Source organism: Mesoplodon bidens (genome assembly GCF_964165515.1).
Source record: "Mesoplodon bidens genome assembly, chromosome: 1".
Lineage (NCBI taxonomy): Eukaryota > Metazoa > Chordata > Mammalia > Artiodactyla > Ziphiidae > Mesoplodon > Mesoplodon bidens.
This window is the reverse complement of record NC_138176.1, coordinates 43,199,036-43,214,148: the sequence shown is the minus strand read 5'-3', so window position 1 is coordinate 43,214,148 and position 15,113 is coordinate 43,199,036. Positions and strand designations below refer to the sequence as shown.

Sequence of the window (15,113 nt, the reverse complement as noted above, 5' to 3'; positions counted from 1 at the left end):
ATAGGAAGAAAAATCATGATAAAAAACTTTCATTCCTGTGAGGAGTGAATAACATTTGCCTTTGCTTTATGAAAAATAAAATCAGTTCTTATTCAGGTTTGCTAAACATTTATTTATTAAGCAATCCAAATAATGTAGTTTCTAGAAAAAACTCAGCTCTCCTTAGACTGAATATCTATGCTATAATCTACACTGTTTGTATCAACAAATTATTTATAAAAGCTTCAGTTTGCATGTTGCAACTTAAGTGATTGAAAAATGTAATAAATTTTTTTCAAATTAAAAAATTCATACATATTTATTGGAAAAATTTCTTCACTTACTTTTTACTCTTGGCCTTACTTTTCAAATATAACCTTCATCAACTGTTGGTACATATCATTCCTGAATTTTATCTATGTATGTCAAAATGTATTCACACATGTGTACTAACATACAGATATGCAAATATACATTCAGAGTACTATGCTGAACAATTGTTTTTAAATTTGGACAATAGTTTTCATGTCTAGGTATATATGAATGGTAATCACCCTAAATAATTACCTCCAAACAGTTTATACACAGCATTTTTTTTCTGATTTGTGTCATGAATGAAGCAATTTAAGAGAATCAGAGAAGATAGAATTGCCATGACTTATTTTTGCCACCCAGTTATTAAAAATAAACCAAAACTTCCCTAATACATTCCTAAGCATGTTGGATTCCCTAAACTCTCACTAGTAGACTTGGTGGAACTGTCTGGTATATTTATGACCTTCCTACAGACCAGAATAGATTCTATTCCAACGTGAGATTACAGTGAATGCTGTATATTAGCCACAGGGAATTCTTGCCTTCATCATGATCCATTATGGTTGGAATTTATTGCAAGCTAAATTCTATCCATGTTACTAACAGTTGCATAGGGGACTAAAGTTGACAGTGACAAGAGTTCCAGGTGACCTGGTTATATCTAATCTATGGGCACTTAGTGCGACTAAGTGGCACTAAGTCAGAGCACACTACATCTGATCCTCTACTTACAAATATTGTGACCTTTCTGTTCCATGCTAACACTTACTATAGAATTAGAAGTTGATATGGAATGGTTTTATAGGTCTCTCTCACAATATTTATAAGATAAATAACTTTAGAAGAACATAAGTGATCACCTGATTGTCTTCTGAGAGGTGTGCCAAGGGCTAATAGTACAAGTATTTATTCTGTTTTTTACTTTACAATTGAAATATGCAGTACTTTTCTTAAAAAGCCGATTAAAGCAAAGACTTTAAAACTGGTAGTAAAAATGGAGGTCATATAATTTAAATTCTTTCCAGAATATTTCTAAGACCTAGTCTTTTTAAGTTATCTTTTAGTCTCAAGCTTGCAGATTTTCAGTGATGGGGCTTAATTTTTTGGATAGTCCATTCTATTCTGTCCCACTTGGATTAATAGAAAATCTCTACTTATATTGAAAACATATGCTTTGTAATACTTTTTATTTATTATTCTTATTTCTACACTCTGAGACTACAATGAATAAACTAATTTATCTTTTCATAACAACCATTCAGATGTCTGATGAATCTTGTGATTTTTAGTTTAAACATCTCAAATTTTATCACACATTCTCAGGATGATTAGACTTCACTTCCTATTTGCCCATAAAATGGTGCCTATTGTAATCCACCTATCTCTTCATCTATTATTAATGCATATGAAGTAGTTTGTATTATTTTCTAGTAGTCCATCTTTACATGCCAACTCAAAATTTTGTAAAACTCAAAATTTTACAATTATATTTTCATATTAATGTTTGTAGCCACTTATTATTATATTTAGGCAATTAACTTTTTTTCTAGTACAAATAAGATTACTTAAATTTATTATTGTAAAAGTGTAGATTTTTGATACTTATTATTCTGATAAGATGATTTTGAACCTTGTCTTTTATCATTAAATGTAGTATATATCCTTCTGAACTTTGTAGCATTCACAGATTTTTACACACATGGCTTTAATACATTTATATATGTCAGTGATTAAAAGTGAATTGGGGCAGACATTAGAACTCAGATCTGTATGGTACTTCACTAGAGACCTTCCTCCATATGATAATGATGCTTCAAGTTATTCTTTCTAGATACAATTATTCAGCCAGGTACAATACAATTCGATTGCATTTCTCTTTATTGGCCATAAAAATATCTTGATATTAAACAATGTTTTCTTCAGGTTAGGTATAGTTTCTACAACATTCTTCTCATTAGAAATGTGACATTTTTAATGAACCTATCCTAAGTTCCAGTAATCATTGCTATATCTTTAAATTGGTTTTAATCCAAATATTTAATAATTTGTTTTATAATTCAAGATTGTCAGTTTGTATTTTTTAGATTCATGGGTTTTTTTTACTTTTTTGGAGATTTAGCTTTTTATAAGTAAAAAATAGTTTATATCTGTTATGTGTTAATATGTGCCTAGCACAGGGTAAGCTCATATAACACTTATGATGATTATGTCATGTCAGTGTTTAGTATTATCCCCATTTTTAGAAATGAATAACTAAGCACAGAGAGAGTTTGCATCTAGATCATACAATTAGTAGGTTATGGAACTAAGGCTAGAAGCACAGCAGTGCAACTCGGGTAGTACTCAGTCATCTGTTCTAGACACAGTGCTAGTTACTGGGTAGAGAGATTTAGTCATGGCCAAAATAACACCCCAGGCTTTATGAAGCTTCCAGTACAGTAAAGGGAGACAAACTCAAACAAGTATGTAAAATGTGTAATATGCCATGTGATGCATGAGAAATGCAATAAAAACAGTAAATAAATAGGGGGAAGGTTGAAAGGACAGAGCAGACTGGAGGCATGGCATTCTAAACAGGGTGGTCAGAATAGATCATACTGATAGAATTATATGTAAAGAAAATTTTATAAACTCAAAAAAAAAAGAGATTTTAAAAATCACAAAGAAATATTCTGTGGCATTAAACACTTTAGCTCTAGAGTCAGAGATGTGTGTATCCCACTTCTGCAAGCCCTTCATCATAGCACCTGAGTAATAAATGCCCCCTTGATGACAATTCTCCCCTTATAAGAATTTATCATAAAAAATAATTAAAGTTAGCACATATTTATGTACAGTATGTTTACCAAGGTATAAACATTTTGCTTGTAATGACAAAAATTGACAATAATAAACGTCTCATTATAAGTTTTTACTTAGACCAACTATGCTATAGACTTATGATGGAATACAAAATATAGCTTCGTAGTAGTATACATCAAAGTGCTATAGAAAATCTATATTTGCAAACATGGGATGATATTCACGTGTGTGTGTGTGTGTATAAAACAGATGTATATTTGGAAAGAGGGAAAGATTAGCAAAATAAACATTTAACTGTATAGAATTAGGAAGTTTGATTGGGTTGTGAATGGATTCTCTTCGTTTAGTTATCTATATTTTAGTTTTTATCAGATATGAACATTTAATATTTTAGCAAAACTATAGATTTAAACAAATGATATACCATGTTATACAATCTCTCTATCCTATGTATATTATCATTAATACATTGTTTTTATAAATTAGAAGTTTATGTCATTGTTTCTTTGACTTTTGGAAGGACAAAATTTGTGGCATCCCATCAAATATCAGACATTAATTTTGTGATTGTGTTCATCACCAGTCTTCTAATTATGAACATAATGCTACCTCAGACCCTATATTTTAAAAGTTAAACAATGAAATAATCATGATTGTCTTCACTTTTCCTTAAAATAAGGAAAAATAGATGAATTTTTATAGATCACTATCATTTAAAAGTGAATAAGCATAGAAGATTTTCTTAAACAAATGCTTTGACAGTAATGAGATGCTTCAGTTTCAATTATTTTTTTAAAAAGATGCAATTTCTGTGTTGCAGCCTCCAATGAACATACACTCCATCGTGGTACAAGTTCAGTGCATCAACAAAAAAGTGGGTACTGTTATCTACCATGAAGTTCGAATTGTGGTGAGAGACAGAAATGACAACTCACCCACATTCAAGCATGAAAGCTACTACGCCACAGTGAATGAGGTCAGTTTCTATCCACCACTCTCTGCTTCCTTTTTATTGATATATGTAACTGACTGTATATTTTAAATATTTTGAAATTATTCCTCTATAATAACAATCTTAACTGTTTAAAAATATCAAGAAAACATTTTAAAAAATAGTGCTTTAGAAGAAATAAGGTCTGAGTGACTTCTGATACGATTTCAGGAATTCACTTTGCTACAGGAAAAAAATTGATTTATTTATAATAATGGCCAAAATATTGGCATTTCTTAATCATTTTCAACAACTTAATGCCTGAATCTAAATACATACATGCTTACTGAGGCTCAACAGGTGCTATTTATTCTCATTGTAAAATGAGGCAGATTTTTTTTTTTTTTGTATCTCTGAGATGGTAGCAGTAATTCAATACTAGAAGAAAATATGTATTTGAGATTTTATTAATTTAAAGTTATTTTCTCAATTTTAAAATCAAGTTCTGGCATACTAAAAATATTTAAATATAAATCAAAGCTAAATTCTTATAAGAAAATCCTTATCAAGCTATTTAAAAATATTTTTAAAGTAGTATTATTGCTTTTATTAGAACATTCTTTTTTGTTGTTTCTTGTTTTACTTTGTTTTGTTTTCTCTTTGAACCAAAATCCATGGGCCAAGAACCCTTTTTATGTTGTTTTTTGAAAATAGTGCTTACTCTATTAATTTTTTGTAGAAAAAATATAAAATATTATTAAAAAATTATAAAATATTTCTGAAGTATCTCTAATATCATCTATTATGTGTACTTTAGACACACAAAAAATGAACTATATTTTTAATAGCCTATACTTTAGCAAATCATCTTTACCTCCATGTCTTTTTTTTCTAATCTTAAAAAAATATGTACCTACTTTATAGGAGGAAATCAGTATAATTTGGGTATTAAACACAGCATTGGGCCTATAACTTCTACATGCTTTTTGAAATATTTAAAATGTATCTTATTTACCTCAACATTCTTCTATTCACTAAAAATTGAAGAAATGATGTTTCCTGTAATCTGAGACTTTTTAGATTGTATTACTAAAAACAAAATAATAAATAAAAGAAATAAAAGCTTTTTAAAGTTTAACAGGTGAAATTACTTGTTAGTTAATGCTCGACCTTTTTGAGCTAACTTTACTTAATAAGCTTCTGCTAAAACAGACAAATGCTAATTAATGTAATTAAACATGTTACATAATTAATTATTTTAGCATCTAAAGTATATTTTTTGAATGAGATTTTGCTTTTTTTGTTTGAGTGCTAGCTTTGAGTGTAAACTGATAGATAAGTTATCTTAGGCAACATATCTAATTTTAAAATCCATTCCTGTACCATGTTTAACTGTTGTTGGATACATGTCTTTAGTTCATTTTTCATAAAGAAATTTATAATGTTCAATTTGAATTCAAAGTATCCTATGTAATTTGACTACTTCCACTCCCCCCTTCAATTTTTTTCAGCACCTTGCTGAAAACTAACCTTTTCAAATACTATTTTAATTGTGTCACTCTCCTATTCAAAAATTGTGTAATTTCTCATTATTATCAGGAAAAATGTCATCTATCTCCACTGGCTGATTTTCAAGGCCTTCCATAATCTGACCTTTTGTCAATGTATTCTTTTTTTTTTTTTTTTTGTCAATGTATTCTTAACTTCAGTTTCTCTTTGATATTGCCTCATTCTGTTCAGATTAACTTCCTCATGTCTTACAAATATATTCATTTCTTTGGCTTTGCTCACACTGTTCAGTTTACTTAGAATGGAATCTTCCCTACCTTGCAAGTCTCCAAGTTTTATTCATCTTTTTAAATTTAACACATGATCTACTTCCTTTTCTTATTTCTATACTCATCCCCAGCTATACACATTGATCAATCTTCAGTTTCTCCAAACTCTAAACTCCTATGTCATCTGGATAAATGTTAGTGATACAATTTATAGAAACATTAAACATTTTATCTTAAACATTATTTGTAGAGGCAAGATTTCTTTACAAAGCTGCCTAATTATGGTTTTCTCTCAATGTATTTCCTAAAGACAACTGAGGCAATCCTATCCCACTATTACTATGGTCATATATTCTATGGTTTGAGTGTGTGTAATTGATGATATTTTCCTCCATTGATTTTGCTCATACTCTCTCATATCTATTTTCTTGTAAAGAATCCAAACTTTATTTAAACATCAAAACATAATTATAAGAAAAAATGAAATTTAGCTATTTTTCTCATCTTTCATTTATCTGAGTAGTTCTTAGTTTAATTGGCTTGAATGGGTTTATCTTTATATCTATATCCATATCTCTCCACTGGGAAAATACATTGCAATTTTATATATACCCATATGTATATATGTATATGTATATATGTATGTGTGTGTGTATATATATACTATGTATGTCTGTTTATACATATATATACAATGCAACTACAGTGCTGCCTGTAAAATAAAATTAAGTAAAATACATTTTACTTGTGCAAGATTGCAAGATATTTTCCATGCAATTTCTTCTTTTAGTATAACATGCAGTTAATGCAGTTAAGACTAGAATGATCTAAATGCTTTTCCAAAAAACAAAAATCATTCAGGGTTTAAGAGATTGTTGGTGTGAAAATATTTTACACTTCATCAGAATGCAAAAGATAGGTACAAAGTCATCATCACAGATTTATAAAAGAAGCTTCTAAAATTAAAGTCCTGATTAGTCACTCTCCTTATTAACTGTGAGAAAACCAAGACCTGGAGCAGCACATGAATTGGCTACCAAGATTTAAAATTCTTTGTTTGTGAGACATAAAGCATTGCAAGTATTTTTTTTTTCTCTCTGGGTAATTGGAGACTCTCAATTAGTTTTGGATAATTGTATCATTAAGTAATTAGTCTTGTTGGTTCGAAGAACAAATTGCAAAGTCTAATTGCTGCTGATTATTCTTAAGTAATTTTTGGAAGATAAATATTTTCTGGCAGTGATGTCTTTGGTAACACATGCATCCCATTTCAAAAAATTCCTTTTGACATAGTAAAAAGTAAACCAGGGCAAGTCAAGGCAGACATAGTGTTTTCTTGCGCCTGTGAAGAATTAATCTCAGGATAATATAGAGGTTATATTTGTCCTGGTCTTTAATGATCTCATTACAGATGGGCAATTTTTTTAGTCAATATTAATTTGTTCTTTTTGTCACCTTGAATATCACCCTAAATATACTTTGCTGCTGTGACATGATGTGATTTATTGGAGATAATTTGTTGGCACTTTCTGAAAGAATGTTTCCTTGCATTTCTCTTGACAGGTAGATCGTTTACAGTCAGAAAGAAAGAAGGAGAGAAAGGAAGGAAGGGAGGAAGGGACCATATATTGTGTAGTAATGTAGTATTTACTGTTGAAAAAAATGTGCATGTAAGTGGACCTGTACCGTTCAAACACATGCTGTTCAAGGGTCAAGGGTATATATAAAAATTCTGAACTCTATTTCTTTGTTCCCGGAAACTTGGAGAAATAGAGTTCAGATGTAATTATAAGGTTGGACTCAAGGAAATTGCCAATGTTCAACTATTTTTGATGTATAAAAATGGCAATTGAATAATATTCTATAAATAAAAAAGTGTTTTAAATAAAATTTCATGCCACTGTATTATGGTAATGTTTCTGTTTTGGCCTTATACTAATCAAAAATACATACTTCATGTCTATTTTCAGCACTGTTGTCTCCTGATGGTGTTTTGAATTTATTTGGTGAACTGTTTCTACGATCACTTAAGTTTTGTTTAACTTAGTAGACCTTATTTTCATGGATTGCTACTGACTTAAATATAAGGAGTTCTGTATAACAAGCTTAAATTAAGAAAGGATTGAATCGAAAGAGATGAAACTGAAGAACAAGTTGGGGTCAGATCCTGAAAGGCACCATCAGTTATAAAGAGGAGCTTTAGGCAATAAGGGAACAGTAAATGGCTTAGAATATAAGTGCATTCAGATTTGCCCATTTATGATATCATTCTCACAGCTGGATGGAGAATTTTTTGAAGAGGTGAGCTGAAAAGAGATGCAAGGTAAAAATCTGGAACTGAATAAAAATGGAAAAAGAGGGTGTATAGGAAGGATATTAGGTGGATAACTTCATGAGAAAAGATGACCTGTTAATTGCAGAGAGTAAAGGAGAAAAGTATAGATACTATATATACTGTTTAGATTACCTTTGAGGTTCTGGCTTAAAATATAGCAGGATCTTACTGAGAGAATATATTAGAGAAGAACACTTTTGGGAAGATTTGCAATCTGAGGAGAATATCAGTTGTTGCAACCCAGCATGGAATGTCTTTAGATCTCGAATAGTCCATGTCGAATAGACATAAAGATTTGTGAACCACAGTGAGTAAACCTAAATTAAGATTGCCTAAGTGAGGTGTTTTGCTTTGTTTGTGATTTTGCAGAATATGACAGATAGTAGGTATCAATAAAAATCAAAGTAGTACGAGAATGAGGGGGTATTGATGCAAAAGATATATATATAGATATATATAGATATATATAGATATAGATATAGATATAGATATATCTTGTTTTAAGTATATAACTTTACATGATATGTATGTATATCTTTATATATCATGTAAAGATATATACTTAAAACATAAGAACACTAATTATAAACCAGGAGATAACTGACAAATACAGTCTAATGTTTTTGTTGCCTAGAACATGAATGAAATAATGAATAATATACATATTAATCAAACAAAATAAAGAAAGGGAACAAACAAAAAAGAACATAGAATAGGTAGGAAAAATATGAACACTTACTAAGAGTGTTCAAAATAAAAGTATTCATCTTGTACAAAAATTACATTAAAAGTAAAGGGGGGCTTCCCTGGTGGCGCAGTGGTTGAGAGTCCACCTGCCAATGCAGGGGACACGGGTTCGTGCCCCGGTCCAGGAGGGTCCCACATGCCGCGGAGTGGCTAGCTCCGTGAGCCATGGCCGCTGAACCTGCGCGTCTGGAGCCTGTGCTCCGCAATGGGAGAGGCCACAACAGTAAGAGGCCCGTGTACCGCCAAAAAAAAAAAAAAGTAAAGGGGAAAATACTCAAATTGAAAAACAAAGTTTTCAGACTAGATTAAAAAATAATGTCAAGGATTGGTTCAAGATGGTGGAGTAGAAGGGTGTGCTTTCACTCCCTCTTTCGAGAACAACAGAATCACAACTAATTGCTGAACAATCATTGACAGGATGACACTAGAACTCACCAAAAAAGATACCCCACATCCAAAGACAAAGGAGAAGCAAAAATGGGACAGTAGGAGGGGCGAAATCACAATAAAATCAAATCCCATAACTGCTGGGTGGGTGACTCACAAACTGGAGAACACTTATACCACAGAAGTCCACCCACTGGAGTGAAGGTTCTGAGCCCCACGTCAGGCTTCCCAACCTGGGGGTCCGGCAATGGAGGGAGGAATTCCTAGAGAATCATACTTTGAAGCCTAGCAGGGTTTGATTTCAGGACATTGACAATACTGGGGGAAACAGAGACTCCACTCTTGGAGGGCACACACAAAGTAGTGTGTGCAGTGGGACCCAGGGGAAGGAGCAGTGACCCCATAGGAGACTGAACCAGACCTACCTGCTAGTGTTGGAAGGTCTCCTGCAGAGGCAGGGGGTGGCTGTGCCTCACTGTGAGGAAAATGACACTGGCAGCAGAAGTTCTGGGAAGTACTCCTTGACGTGAGCCCTCCCAAAGTCCTCCATTAGCCCCACCAAAGAGACCGGGTAGGCTCCAATGTTGCATCACCTCAGGCCAAACAACCAACAGGGAGGGAACCCAGCACCCCCCCCCCATCAGCAGACAAGTGGATTAAAGTTTTACTGAGCTCTGCCCACCAGAGCAACAGCCAGCTTTGCCCACCACCAGTCCCTCCCATCAGGAAACTTGCACAATCCTCTTATATAGCCTCATCCACCAGAGGGCAGACAGCAGAAACAAGAAGAGCTACAATCCTGCAACCTGTGGAACAAACACCACATTCACAGAAAGAGGGACAAGGTGAAAAGGCAGAGGGCCATGTACCAAATGAAGGAACAAGATAAAACCCCAGAAAAACAACTAAATGAAGTGGAGATAGGCAAGCTTCCAGAAAAAGAATTCAGAATAATGATAGTGAAGATGATCCAGGACCTTGGAAAAAGAATGGAGGCAAAGATGGAGAAGATGCAAGAAATGTTTAACAAAGACCTAGGAGGATTAAAGAACAAGCAACAGAGATGAACAATACAATAATTGAAATGAAAAATACACCAGAAGGAATCAATAGCAGAATAACTGAGAGAGAAGAATGGATAAATGACCTGGAAGACAGAATGGTGGAATTCACTGCTGCAGAACAAAATAAAGAAAAAAAAAATGAAAAGAAACGAAGATAGCCTAAGAGATATCTGGGATAACATTAAATGCCACAACATTCTTGTTATAGGGGTCCCAGAAGGAGAAGAAGGAGAGAAAGAACCTGAGAAAATATTTGAAGAGATTATAGTTGAAAAATTCCCTAACGGGACAGGAAGTAGCCACCCAAGTCCAGGAAGCACAGAGAGTCCCATACAGGATAAACCCAAAGAGAAACACGCCGAGACACACAGTAATCAAATTGGCAAAAATTAAAGACAGAGAAAAATTGTTGAAAGCAGCAAGGGAAAAATGACAAATAACATACAAGGGAACTCCCATAAGATCAACAGCTGATTTCTCAGCAGAAACTCTACAAGCCAGAAGGGAGTGGGAGTGGCATGATATATATAAAGTGATGAAAGAGAAGAACCTACAACCGAGATTACTCTACTCTCTTTCCCTCTCCCAACATGGCGGCCTCAGCAAAAAAGAAGAGTAAGAAGGGGAAGACCATCTCCCTAACAGACTTCCTGGCTGAGGATGGAGGGACTGGTGGAGGAAGCACCTATGTCCCCAAACCAGTCAGCTGGGCTGATGAAACAGATGACCTAGAAGGAGATGTTTCAACCACTTGGCATAGTAATGATGATGACATGTATAGGGCACCTCCAATTGACCGTTCCATCCTGCCCACTGCTCCACGGGCTGCTCGGGAACCCAATATTGACCGGAGCCGTCTTCCCAAATCACCACCCTACACTGCTTTTCTAGGGAACCTGCCCTATGATGTGACAGAAGACTCCATTAAGGAATTCTTTAGAGGATTAAATATCAATGCAGTGCGTTTACCACGTGAACCCAGCAATCCTGAGAGGTTGAAAGGTTTTGGTTATGCTGAGTTTGAGGACCTGGATTCCTTGTTCACTGCCCTGAGCCTCAATGAAGCGTCTCTAGGTAACAGGAGAATTCGAGTGGACGTTGCTGATCAAACACAGGATAAAGACAGGGATGATCGTTCTTTTGGCCGAGATAGAAATCGGGATTCTGACAAAACAGATACAGACTGGAGGGCCCGTCCTGCTACAGACAGCTTTGATGACTACCCACCTAGAAGAGGTGATGGTAGCTTTGGAGACAAGTTTCGAGATCGTTACGATTCAGACCGATATCGTGATGTGTATCAGGACAGTTACCGTGATGGCCCACGCCGGGACATGGATCGATACGGGGGCCGAGATCGCTATGATGACCGAGGCAACAGAGACTATGATAGAGGCTACGATTCCAGGATAGGCAGTGGCAGAAGAGCATTTGGTAGTGGGTACCGTAGGGATGACGACTACAGAGGAGGTGGGGACCGCTATGAAGACAGATATGAGAGACGAGATGACCGGTCATGGAGCTCCAGAGACGATTACTCTCGGGATGATTATAGGCGTGATGATAGAGGTCCCCCCCAAGGACCCAAACTGAACCTAAAGCCTCGGAGTGCTCCTGAGGAAAATGATTCCACTGCTAGCACGTCCCAGTCCAGTCGAGCAGCCCCTATCTTTGGAGGGGCAAAGCCTGTTGACACAGCTGCTAGAGAACGAGAAGTAGAAGAGCGGCTACAGAAGGAACAGGAGAAACTGTAGCGTCAGTTGGATGAGCCAAAACTAGAACGACGGCCTTGAGAGAGACACCCAAGCTGGCGAAGTGAAGAAACTCAGGAACAGGAACGATCGAGGACAGGAAGTGAGTCATCACAATCGGGGACCTCAGCCACATCTGGCAGAAATTCACGAAGGAGAGAAAGTGAGAAGTCTCTAGAAAATGAAACACCCAATAAAGAGGAAGACTGTCAGTCTCCAACTTCTAAGCCTCCCAAACCTGAACAGCCTCTAAAGGTAATGCCAGCCCCTCCACCAAAGGAGAATGCTTGGGTGAAGCGAAGTTCTAACCCTCCTGCTCGATCTCAGAGCTCAGACACAGAGCAGCAGTCCCCTACAAGTGGTGGAGGGAAAGTAGTTCCAGCTCAACCATCTGAGGAAGGACCAGTAAGGAAAGATGAAAATAAAGTAGATGGGGTGAGTGCCCCAAAAGGCCAAAGTGGAAATTCCAGCCGTGGTCCAGGAGATGGAGGGAACAAAGACCACTGGAAGGAGTCAGATAGGAAAGATGGCAAAAAGGATCAAGACTCCAGATCTGCACCTGAGCCAAAGAAAGCTGAAGAAAATCCAGCCTCTAAGTTCAGTTCTGCAAGCAAGTATGCTGCTCTTGCCGTTGAGGGTGAAGATGAAAATGAGGGAGAAGATTACACCGAATAGACCTGCATTCTGTGCTTTCTCCTAGTCTCTCACCACCCTGGAACATTCGAAAGCAAATCAAACCTCTATCCAGACAAGACAAAATAAAACTCACCATCTCCTGGATACCTTTCTTAACTTTTTTTTTTTTTTAAAGAAACAAAATGAAATTCTTTTGCATGCTGCTGCAGCCTTTAAAATATTGAACTAACTGGAGAATCACCAATGTAGCCAGAGAGAGACGTACAGCTTTTAATGCTGTAAGTTTAAAGTTGTGGTGCATTTGTATGACACGTGCAGTTGCCTGTGTGATTAGTGCCTAGGGGCCTCCGTTTAGCAAGGTGGCAGTGACAGTGATGCAGTGTCTGGAATCTGGTTGGGTAGCAGGCAGGTATGAGGAAGAGTGTGAGGTTTCTACCTTTAATTCTTACCCTGTTGGGGCATACATGAATTAGCAAACAGTATCTGAATAAATTCTCCGTTCTTGGCAAGGTAGGTTTAGTCTCTGATGTTGTTTTAGTCTCCAGGAGGCTGCCAGCCCCACCTCTTACTTAACTCTGAGTTACTGGGGCCAGCCTAAGGGGGAGTTCCTTCATTTGTGCCCCCCAGGGGGGTAGGTGGAAGTGAGTCTACAGGCCACTGAAGAATAGGACTGTTTGGTGACCAAAGTAAATGGGGAAATCGTGATTTGAAAAGAAGCTTGGGGATTTGATGAATTATTTTGCACCAGTAACAGGGAAAATGGTATGACCTCCAGTAAACACATAATCATTTACCTCCTGGAGCAGGAAGCACTTAGGGGTTGTGGGAATTCCCAGGTCTTTTATGTGTTCTGGTTTCACCCTTTCTTAAACACTATCCCTTCTGAAAGTTCAAATATATCCACATTCTGTTGAAATCTTGAAGCTTTAAAAATTTAGACTCTTGCATTGTCTTACGTTCATCATGCTACTCTTTCCTGTTACCTTCCCACAGGCAGCTTCTGCTTAAGTCACATACTTAACCTCCTAAGCATTCTCTAGAGCCCCTGGGAGCTGTCCAGTGAGGAAGCATCACTGCTTTTTCTCAAGCAGATCTTGGCTCCTTCATGTTTTGATACTCCTTCCCTCCAGCCATTCGTGCTCCTGCTGCTTTGACCCCTTCTACACCTCAGAAAACTTTAGAATTACCAGTCTTAGGTGGTAAGCGAGGGTGGTAAAATTGGGAGCCTTTCTTACAACCTTGATTGGGGTTTGAGGGGCTTTTTAAAAAACAAGTTTCCTTCTCTCCAAGTGAAATCCCACACCAATGTTTGGATTTATAATGTGGCTTAGACCAATGTGTGGTTTTTTTGGTTCTGTTTTTTTAGCATCCCCTTGAGAGAATAAATGATAATGGAGAAGAACATTTCACAAGGTCCTGGCTTCTCTTGCAACACAGTAGCTTTACTTGCCTGCTTTTATGTGCACCTTGGTACTGCCAGCTCAACAGATGGTGTCCTTACAGGCAATATTGGTACCTGCAGAGAAAAGACATCTTGGTCTCTTCTTGCATCAGTCCTAGGTTAGACCCTTTACAGCCATGCAGGGGTGTTGGTTTATGAGTGCTGCAGCAGTGAGCATAATGAATCATTTACCCAGTGGACATAAAAGACATACCAAGTGAAGTAACTTTAAATAATTGGCTTGGAGTGGGTAGTAGCTAGGAAGTGGCTTTTAGAGATACCCAAGGTTGAGAGGGTATTTTTTTTTTTAACCATTTGCTATAGATGATGAAAAAGTAGGGTTTGCCCTCTTCATGTCTGCTTCCAAATAGATGTGTCCAAAAAAGCTGTTTTTTTCCCCCATTCCTCTACCCTGCCACCCTGTTAAAACAAACAGGGATTTATGACCCGCTCCTCAATACGTGTAAAATTTGTACAAAAATATCTTCTATGAAAATGATTTGTAATCTGTAGACTTAATACCTGGGAGATGTCTTGAGATGTAAAATCCCATCCTTTAGGCTGTGGGGTTTTTTGTTTTCTCCAAATAAATCTGATCTTTAAAGTTCAAAAAAAAAAAAAGATTACTCTAACCAGCAAGGATCTCATTCAGATTTGATGAAGAAATCAAAAGCTTTACAGACAAGCAAAAGCTAAGAGAATTCAGCACCACCAAACCAGCTTTACAACAAATGCTAAAGTAAGTTCTCTAGGCAGGAAACACAAGAGCAGGAAAAGACCTATAATAACAAACCTAAAACAATTAAGAAAATGGTAATAGGAATATACATATTGATAATTACCTTAAATTTAAATGGATTAAAAGCCCCAACCAAAAAGCATAGATTGGCTGAATGGATACAAAAACAAGACCCATATATATGCTGTCTACAAGAGACCACTTCAGA

The 15,113-nt window shown here is 36.0% G+C and overlaps 1 protein-coding gene and 1 pseudogene across 8 annotated transcripts in view; both read left to right on the top strand.

Annotated features, from left to right (window-relative positions):
- The window catches only part of PCDH15 (protocadherin related 15), a gene marked incomplete at both ends in the record, with an annotated part of 718,913 nt that overhangs the window by 276,145 nt on the left and 427,655 nt on the right, over window positions 1-15,113 (top strand). For all 7 annotated transcript variants that reach the window (XM_081238611.1, XM_081238610.1, XM_081238609.1 and 4 more), the window contains one exon: window positions 3,917-4,072. In XM_081238611.1, the coding sequence (XP_081094737.1) occupies window positions 3,917-4,072 (156 nt within the window). The remainder of the gene's footprint in view (window positions 1-3,916; window positions 4,073-15,113) is intronic.
- Window positions 10,918-13,332, top strand: LOC308612672 (eukaryotic translation initiation factor 4B-like; annotated as a pseudogene). Its single transcript has one exon. The product of its transcript is annotated as a eukaryotic translation initiation factor 4B-like (transcript).